Source organism: Squalius cephalus (assembly GCF_949319135.1).
Source record: "Squalius cephalus genome assembly, chromosome: 20".
NCBI lineage: Eukaryota > Metazoa > Chordata > Actinopteri > Cypriniformes > Leuciscidae > Squalius > Squalius cephalus.
The window spans coordinates 32,127,733-32,138,267 of record NC_137141.1 but is presented as its reverse complement, the minus strand read 5'-3'; the positions used below and the strand labels follow the sequence as shown (position 1 = coordinate 32,138,267).

Here is a 10,535-nt window from a genome sequence, read left to right as displayed (position 1 = left end):
AACAAGAAATGTATCAGAATATGTTAATGTGGATGTATAATAATTATCTGTCATATATATGTCCAATTTAACATCTTAAATTCTTATCTGTTATCTCCAATGTCTAGGAACTATTTACATTTTCCACGGAAATATTTTAGTGTTGTACCATGGTAGCCGCTAATCGGTTATGTTGTTTTAGTCGGAACTGAAAATAAATGATATATATTGCACTATTTTTCTATTTTTCATCGTTATGATGATCATCTACTCATAAAAGGTAACGTTAAAGCAAGCATTTTGTTTTCTGATGATTAGGCTTTATAATTGTTACATTAAACATTAGAGTCTGCAGGGCGTCTGTTGTGCAGTGTCAATTCAAAAAGTCTTTAAATACATGAAAGTTTGCAAAATAAATAAATAAATAACACGTTTTATATGCATAATATAGCATATCAGTATTGAAATTGCTGTAATCTTTAGTACTGAAAGGGAATCTCATGAAGAACATGTCCAAAATAAAAAATGATAAAGGAAATGAATCATATTTTTAGGACCATTAACTTATATATTTTGTTCTTTTACTTTTGAGTTTGTTTGTGGCTGTCTGACAATCTAACGAGAACCATTGATGGTTTCAATATACTTATTTTTTTATTTTTACAATTTGCATAAAATAAAGGCAGTGCAACAAACACTACAATGATATTTGTATATCAGTAACTGTTGGTTTTAATGTCATCGTTGTTGTAAAGCACTTCAGGACAACATCTGTTGTGCTATCAAATGAATTTGCTTGCTCACTTGCGTTTCAGATTGTCCTCAAGAATTGTGCCACTGCCAAAAGCAGCACTGTGTGAAGATGATGCGTTATTGGGGCGAGCTACCAGTGGCTTCGGCTCCCTCGGGCCGCAGTTCGTTTGACCTTCTGCAGCGCGAGTTCCGGCAGGTGGAGATGCAGGACCCTCCCCTGCACCAACCTTCTGCCCAGCGTCCACGTCCCACCACCATGCTGGACATCCCCTCAGAGCCCTGCAGCCTCACAATCCACACCGTGCAGCTGAGCCAGCATGCCCGTCGTCTCCGGGGTCTCATTGCTGCCGCCCAGCAGGGCCAGCAGCCTCTGCCCACATTACTAGATGCCCAGGGTGTCTTCAAACCTGAGGATGTGGATGCTCTTCCTCCTCGCCCTGTCACACCCACTGTACCTGATGATCTGCTTCCACTGGATAGTAAAGCTCCTCGACATCCATTCCAGCTACGCCATAGTGACCCAGAGAGCGACTTCTACAAGTACGTCTGTAGATCATCATGTATATCGGTCATTGTTTTTTCTAAAAGTATGTTAAAGATCCATTAAAACGAAACTCATACTTGCACCTCTTGTAGGGTGAACACGTCTGCATTCAAATTAATTTTGAATGATATTTGATGGGTGAATAAAGTGAAAATGTCAGGGTGATGCAACTGTCCTGCTATCATAATGAAGTAAAAAGCCTCATTAAAAGAATGAAATTCATTAAATAAGAACCTTATTATGCAGAATTTTATTATTTCTTAGAAAACAAATTATGTAGCAAAACTTAAAACAGGAAATGATTGATTAATGAGGAGGAAGTCTCTTAAAATATCAGTTAATTGTAACTTTTTATTGTAACTGTAACAGTTAATTATAACTTTTTCTATTTTTATAAGGCAAGGTTAGTTGAGCTTGTAAAATCTCATGTGATGCAACTACCCAGAAACTAATATTAATTTATTTATTTAGAGTTAAATATTAATTCATAATGTTTTAAAAAATCCCTTTACCTTGTATATTGGGCAAAATGTATCAAAAATATATCACAATTTTTTTCAGACAGGATCACGATCCACAATCTTTTTCATGTAGGTTTTTAAGACTATGTTGCAAGTCACAGCACTCCAACTTCCCTATTTAAAAAATGTAGCTTTACAAGGTAACAAAAGACAAAAGAAAAGACAATTTAGGCCAAAGTAGGGGTGGGCGATACGTGCAAAATCGTCCAAAATAAAATCTTATTAAAAATAAGAACAAAGATGCAAATAAAAAATAATAGGACACATACAATACAAGATACAAATGAAATAAACAGTGCATTTATATTTTCAGCCACAGTAGGTACATTTACTGTAACAGTAGCATTCAAGTAAGAAATTAAACAAACAAATGTAAAAATAAAAGATTACATAGACTTCACTGTATGAATTAAATATACACTGATTCTTAAAGCTACAAAAGTTATTCAGTCAAGAGCAGTGAGTGATTTGCTCTGTCTTTCATAGTTTGATTAACATTAATGACACAGACAACGGCAGGTATATTAGGCCGCTGTCACTTTAAGAGCTCATGCACAGATCTAATATACTGACACGCATCCGTTTACATCCACTTAAGATAGAAATTACTGTGTTTATGTAAACCATATGTGTATTTGACAATTTAAGCACAATAAAGGTCCTTGCACTTGGAGTTCGAAATTTACGTATGCATTTTTTCGTATTCGTCATTCGGTGGCTCTGAAGGAGGCAGTGTGTAAACGTGATTGACACAACGTGAGGTCGTATTTATTTTTTAACATGCGTAATTTCCGACGAGAATTTCGGACTCAATGTGCAAGGACCTTAAGACGATAAGTAGTGTCTTACTCGCCAACGCTGATTTTTACTCTTATTTGGCACTTGGCGAGTGTTCATTTTAGGCCCTGGTTACACCACATGATATTTTTAGACTAAAAATATAGACTATAAAAAAAATAAAATAAAAAAAAGTTTCAAAACAAACATTTCTTAGAATTCGATTTATATTCTGAACTAGATTAAAAATCGTCAACACTGTTATACATTTTTGACCCTTGTCTGTCTGTGATGCCTACAACCTCAAAGCCCACATTTACATTTACCTTGATGAAACCATTTTCTAGGTATCATCAGCTATTCAAAAAAACAAAACTCTTTTGTGTTTATTTAGAAAAGGTCCAAACTTTATTGCCCTGTGATTCCTAATTAGATGTCTTGTTCTCTCTCTATCTTTCTCCACATTTCCCTCCTTTTAGAGGTAAAGGTGAGCCAGTCACTGAGTTGAGCTGGCTGTCCTGCCGTCAGCTTCTGTACCAGTCGGTCGCCACAGTGCTCGCTCACGCTGGATTCGAGTCGGCCAATGAGAGCGTGTTGGAGACTTTGACCGATATGGTTCACGAACACTACCTGCGGCTCACCAAGTTGCTGCGCGTGGCTGTTGATAGAGAGGCCTGTCGGGGCTCTACACCCTTCCCTGATGTGGTGGAACAGGTGTTTCATGAGGTGGGCATCGGCAGCGTCCTGGCGCTCCAGCGCTTCTGGCAGGTCCGCATCAAAGATTACCACAGCTACATGCTGCAGGTGAGCTATCTCCAATATTATTTCAGCTTCAGTTCCTACAGGACTGTACATGCAGCTTTTATTGACATTGCTTTGACTGTAGGTCAGTAAGGAGCTCTCAGAAGAGTACGAGAGACTCGTGAATCCGGAAAAGGCTCTGGAGGATTCCAAACCCTTGAAGGTTAAAGAGGAGCCGGTGAGTGATATTGCGTTTCCTTTGAGCGAGGAGCCGGAAGCGGATCTGGCCTCAGGTGACCAGGCCCTGCCCATCGGTGTGCTGGGAACATCCAGTGAAAGACTGGCTGGAGGACTGGAGGAAGGACATTCCCCTCACACTTCAGGTACCTGAAGGATCCTTTACCAAACAGATGTTTAAATGGTCATTTAAATCACCATGCAATTTATTCATACTTTACTTCACAGTTTTCTTCACAGTTAGTTCACAGCAACACTAGTAGCATCTAGCAGAATTACAAACATAAAGCACATTTTCAAACAACATCGCACCTCCCCATTAAACATTGCAAATACAGTTATTTTGGCTGCTTATGAAAGCATGTCTCACCAGGTAAAAGTAGGCTAGTTTCAATAAAAGGTCTGGGTTGCTGTGAGTAGACTATGAGTAAGCAATTGAATAGGCGAACACTTTGTCTAGAGAAAATACAAGTGTCTCGCTTATAACAAGCTCATTAAACATATCTGCACCCGGTGCATTTTTTAACATGCGCCACAGTTACTTGAGGCTGTTTACACTGCAGTAGGTCATCCGCGTATTTTTGACATAATACTAATTTCACACACGGCTTTTCACATACTATATAGTATAGTATAATGCAGATATGCGTATTCAGACACAGGGTTGGTTTCTGAGGCAAATTCTTGGCTCAGAGCAAAACAAGTCTTAAGTAAGCCATAAAGTTTAAAGAAAATAAATATTATTATTGACAAAAATGTATCCAAAAGGACTGTGTTGAGTCAAAATTCCATAGGAAATGAATACGGGTCAATTTGACCCACTTTATGCATTCTTGGGCTTGTGATTCAAATTTTTTTTTTTTTTCTAATCCTATGATCAAGAAATATTAAAATGACATTAATGTAGGTATGAAACACGTTTTGAAGAATTCATGAAATATCAAATAAAAAAATAAAGTCTAAAAATGTTAACAAATCATAGCATGCTGGGTCACTTTGAACTACTGTCAGGATTTAGCCTACTAAAGACACGCAGTGAAAAATTTGCATTATATAAAGGAGTGGACAGGGTTATATTTGCGGCTGACCTTACTGCATGCAAATGTATGGGAGGAGAGTGTTTAAATGAATCACGCAAGGTGATTTACTAAGGTTTGTGCTAGTCAGTTTACTGGTGTTTGCGCCATTATTTACACCCCAAGAAAGCATGTCTTAAACCAGACGCTAATTTGCTCTGCTCTGGGTAGATGCCGTTGGTCATCATGGAAATTATCCGGCTTTATCTGTGTTCTTTAATGTGTGTGTCGTCAGTAGATCACACACAGAACTTTCCCCTCCCATCTGCACTTTTATGGGATTGTGCTCTCACGCTAATTTACCCTGTTTAGCAAATCTGGCCCTTGGTCTAAATTACTATAACTATTTCAAAGCCCACATCATGAAATTAAAGAGTTTTAATACAATCTGGGTGTTTGGACTCAGAGGCTGATGCTTACTCTGCATTAATACATTCTTAATTGTTAGACTAGAGAAATTGCATGCCAAACATCTAATTGAAGCCCAGCTGTGCTTCATCCTTTTTTTCTACTGCAAATATTTTATCTGTCTGTTCTGACAGACACTCGCGAGCTAGCAGCACAGTATAAAGAATCAACAACAGACTTTAGAGAAATACTGTCCTTTAATCTGTCAACAACACCTCACAAATCAACATGTGGATTCTGCATAATATCAGGAACATTGCTCACTGCAGGCAATTTGATGTCTGAATGTGATTATCTTTGAAATTTATTGTTGAAGGCATCGAATTTGTTACACAAGCGGCTGTTGAGGTGGTACTTTAAAGAGGATGAGTTGAAGCAATTCTGCTTATTATGGATCAGGCGTTTCCGGTACCGCATTCAGCACATCAGCGGATAATTATTTTAGGACTGTCAAGCGTAAAGCCATTTATATCAAATTTTGAATTTGGTAAAATTTGCATATGAAAACTTATTTTCCTTTACAAATGTAGTTCCTGAATAATAAATAATGATTTTGCCACTAGCATGCAGCAGTCACTGCAGACCTTCTCATTCTTACCTGTGTGTTTCAACCATTAATGATATTCATATCTATAGTGAGCTTCGATTTATTAAATAGATTATAGTTCGTCTTTATAGATGGCAGAAGGTCTGGACTCCATCGCAGCTTTCATTGCCCAACAAACACACAGATGCCGTCTGATTGACATGTAAAGCAACTATTCACAGTTTGTTCATGTTTCGGGACACATTTTTTTCTGGAACAATTGCGGAAATAAGACAAAAGTTCAAGCTACCGCAAATAATGTGGAGTTTGTTTGATTTTACATTCAATTCTGTGATGGCAGGAAGAATCGTGTAATCCTGGAGGGACTGATTGCCAGCTCTTTACTTGTCTTCAATAATTGATCTTTTTATTTCCATTAGTTAGGCTTGAATTAGTTTTTGCTGTTGTATTGAAATTAAAAAAAAAAAAAAAATGTTGATGTTAATGAAAATAAAAGGGGCGGGGCCTGATTGAGTTAGTTAGTAGTGTGTTATGGTAAGGGGCGTGGTCAAACACTCTCAAAGTGGTCAACAAATAACAACACTCTGACCAATCAGAGCACATTGTGCTTTTCAGAAGGAGGGGCTTCATAGAGACTGCAACTAAACAGAGCGTTACTGACAGACTGGAGAAAGAGATGCTGCAACAATGGGGAATATGGGGAAAATAAGCATGAAAACCTATTCTAGTAGACCCCAAAAATCACAAAATCACATCCGAAATCGAATACTATTCTACATTTAGTATGTGAAAAACAGTATGTCAAAAGAGTAGTATGTCCAAATTCATACATTGTAAACCTTTCAATCAATCAAAATGTTTTATTGGTTTGAGTAGGGTAAACTTAAATTTAACAAATTAGTTCAATCAAATTAACTTTAATGAATTTTTAGAAATTTATTTTTCTTTTGAGTTTTATGAACTTTTAACTTTCTTTTAATTTAGTCAAACTTAAATTTAACTGAAACTGGCCTGGGATTTTAGCATTTACCGAATTAGCTCGTTAAAGCTAGCCATTACATGATAATTTTAAGTTGAATGAATGAATGAATTAGCTTACTCAAATATTTCATGTTAAGAGCAATTAAAATGTCTGAGTACAAAATAAAAATATGCAAGTTCTGCTTAATTTTTAAGTTAAGATTTTTAAGTTTAAGAAAAGTTTTGGATGCAACTGATTACCTCAAATTTATTGAGTTGTCAACTTATTCGGGTTTATAGTGTAGTATTCGTAAAACAGTAGGCAAAAAGTCTCCGGATGACCCACTCCTCCCACAGAGATTCTGAAGTGCGCATTCGATGGACACTTTACTATCCCATGAGGCCAATTCATTTTTATCATGAATGGAAGTGAACTGATACTGGAAGGTCACGTGACAGAAACAACATCGTAGATGTAGTATGTCTGAATTTCATTAATACTACCCATATTCATGCTATATAGAGCATATTTTTTTAACGGTCGTAAAGTAAGTTCAAATTCAGATGTACAGTAGTACCTACTCACACAGTACGCGATTTGGGACGCATCGGAAGGCTTTGTAAAAGAGCATAATATGGCATCTTTAAGGGAAACAGCAAGGATAGTGATCAGAATTAAAGCTGCAGTACGTAACTTTTTTGGGTTAAAAATTATCCAAAATAAATTTTATAGCAAGTACATAACCAGCCAGTGTTCAAAACTACCTGCTTGATTAATTGATAATTAAACTTATCAATTTGATGGCAGATCCAGAAAGGTTCAAGCGACAATCACCAGTGACAAATGGAGATTCACCTTTTGTAAAATGCTAAAGACTTCAAATATCGTAAGGGCATTAAATGTAGTCACGCAATGCTGATGTTGTTGTTAACATTAACAATTTGAGAACAAAGTATAATTTGCACGGTTTGACGGGATATGAGAAGCGATCGTTAGATTTAATCAGCGCGATTTACTGCAATGCTTTTTTCCCCTTAGTTGGTCAGAACAAAAGTGGATGTTACTTGTTCAGACGACATTTTCCGGTGAAAATTATTATGTTGTTCATACTTCCAAAAAGTAGAATCTGTGATTGTGAATGCCAGTATCCACACCGACTGACAGCCACACATTCTCCTCAAAACATTGGATTCATCCGCGCTGTGCCGTGCCGAGGCACAACCCACGTAAAGATAATTCTGCGAATAACTGCAATTGCAGATTTCAAACAGAGATGGCGACAAAGAGGAAAAACTACGGACTGCAGCTTTAAAGACAAGGATCATTCGGAAAGTTTGTTAATACTCCATATGAATCCAGTGTTTGTTTGTTTTGTGTCCTCAACAGTAGCAGCAGGGAACAGCTCCCCCTTGTGGCATCTAGCCCAGGTAAAGATGGAGCCCCAGGACAGTGAGGAGGGCCAGGTGTCAGGTCACGGGGTTCTGGGCAGCGACGTCTTTGAAGAGGGTCCCATGTCCACCATGAGTGAGGCTGGCATCCCTCCATCTCCTGGAGGTTCAGAAGGAAGTTACATGTCCCACTCACCAGATTCTCTCATGGGCACGTCACCTTTCACCCAGCGGCCAAAGAAACGGATGAGAAAAGTATAGTGGTTTTATCGTCTAAATAAAGAGACTGAAAGCACCTCACAGTCATTGTGATGCATAGGATCATCGCCTTCTTTTGGGATTTCATGTTTTGGTTTTGAATGGAAGTTTTCAGTGAAATTAAACGAAAGAGACTAATAATGTGCGTGTTTGAATTCTCCCCCAGCAAATGGCAGACGGTCACTGTTTTACCCAATTATTGAGCAGGACAATTACTTGTTTGCCATGGTAAAATTAGCACCTGTTTATTGTAACGAAACAATGGAGGGAGCACAACATGGGGAGTAATTATAGCCCTGATGTCTGCTTCAAAACACACAGGGATATCAATCAAGGAGTAATGGCAAATTAATTACAGCATGCATACATCTGCATGTTAAATACGCAGGCCATTTCATTACATGCACACTCCTTATTGTCTTCTAGCCACCTGCGCCAAAACATTCTGGTTAGAGTAAATTTAGCTTCTCACCCTCGCCGGGTAACAATGCATTCTGAGACTCAATCGAAAGGATCTATAACTTGATAGCAATCACACAGCTTTCAGAAATTAATTAGTGTGAGCTTCCAGTGGCCACTTCAGGGACGTTTCATTTCAGTTAGACAAAAATCTTGAGTTCACACATAATATGTAACATCTGCCAGTACATAGTTTTAAAGGGTCTTAGAAGCATCTTTCACAAAATCATATACCAGTCATATTTCACCCCAAAATTAAAAGAAACCACATAGTAGATACATTGTGACATTATTTTCATGACAAATAAGCATGTTTTACCCCCAAATTGTGGTTATTGTAATGCGCATGGACCTTTTTAATTTTGAGATTATTTGTACTTCTCTTTAATTCTCATTAGATTTTCATCATTGCAATGAATGTTTTTTTTTTTTTTTTTATTGTTGTTTTTTTATACTAAAAACAGTATTTGCAGAACTTGCAGTATAATTTTTCAGATGATGATCATATGAGCCACCCCTAATCTGGAGTTTAAAATCATCTAGCAGACACATTTTAAGTAGAGTTTTTCAGAACTAAAGCACACTGAAAACACAAACATCATGGCAATTATGGTAATGGGAATTGGCGAGGATGTTCTGAACAAAATGTCACAATTTATCATCTTAAAATGTATTTTGTTGGACTGTGCAGCCTTCTAAATAAACAAGAAGCTATCTTAAAAAGTTTTAAAAATCGATTATTTACACCCCTGGCTTCACAGACTGGCTTAAGCTAGTCCCAGTCTAGAATGCATGTTTGCATGTTTTGACTGAAAGCAACTTGCACGGGCAGATCTTAAAATATGTCAGTGCCATTGTTTTGTCTCATGATGCACACTAAAAGTATAGTATCAAAGTATAAAAGCTACTTGAAGGCCTAATCATGGCTTAAAATAAGCCTTGTCTGTGAAACCAGGCCATAGTTTTGTAACGTATAAACACTTAGTGCGAAGAATGTGAATTTTGTAATGTTTCTGCATTTTCTTCTGATCTTCGTTGTAAACTCCAGACCAACTAAAAAAAGAATTGTTTCCCGTCCTTGTGCTCATTACGTTAGTCTCCAAAGACCTTTCTTTATTCCAGCTTCATCTCCAGTTTAATTGGATGTTGTTGCCACCAGGATCTGTTGTGCTGACAGAACCAGCAGAGGGCAGTGCTGCATCACACCGTCACACTGACATCCTCACTCCAGCTGCTCGATATTCCACTGGACTGTGTCGTGTGTGTGTGTGTGTGTGTGTGTGTGTGTGTGTGTGTGTGTGTGTGTGTGTGTGTGTGTGTGTGTGTGTGTGTGTGCTTTTATTGAGCGTCCTGCTTCGAGCCTGAGCGAGTTCTCCAGTTTACACACCTCCAGTGGCAGTTGTGCTTTACAGTAAGTACTTTCACTAAATGGAAACATGTTCAGAACTCCAGCAGGTAATTGTACCCACGAGGCTTGAAGATGCTTACAAATATATATATGCTTGTGAGTGAGTGAAGTGTAGAGGAACGTTCAGTGTGGCTTAAAAGGGAGCAAAGGTAATTTCAGTGTTGTGGAAGATGTCATACGTCCTCTAGCAAACTTCAACACACCAGTCAGCAATATTCCATCTTTGTAGTTCAGATGAATTTACACCATTAACATTACATGTTCAGGGATGCAAATGATTCAGGTTTACAAATGTTTCAAGCTCTCTTAATTTTTCACAACCAGTAGGCTATTATATATATATAGGAAGGTTATTCGAGAGCTGGGCTGAATAGGACGGCATAAAACTCCTTTATATGGTTAGCTGTTTCCCAAACATCAGATCTCTGTGGACTCTTATGATCTGTTGTATTATTAATTTAGATAAAGCAACAATACT

At 37.7% G+C, this 10,535-nt stretch overlaps 1 protein-coding gene across 1 annotated transcript; it reads left to right on the top strand.

The window, feature by feature from the left end:
• Positions 1-127: 127 nt before the first annotated feature.
• Positions 128-9,704, top strand: supt7l (SPT7 like, STAGA complex subunit gamma). The gene is made up of 5 exons (XM_079853647.1): positions 128-259; positions 795-1,272; positions 3,054-3,378; positions 3,461-3,698; positions 7,931-9,704. Exons 2-5 carry the CDS (start codon positions 842-844, stop codon positions 8,191-8,193), a joined length of 1,257 nt encoding a protein of 418 aa, XP_079709773.1. The 5' UTR covers positions 128-259; positions 795-841; the 3' UTR covers positions 8,194-9,704.
• Positions 9,705-10,535: the final 831 nt, after the last annotated feature.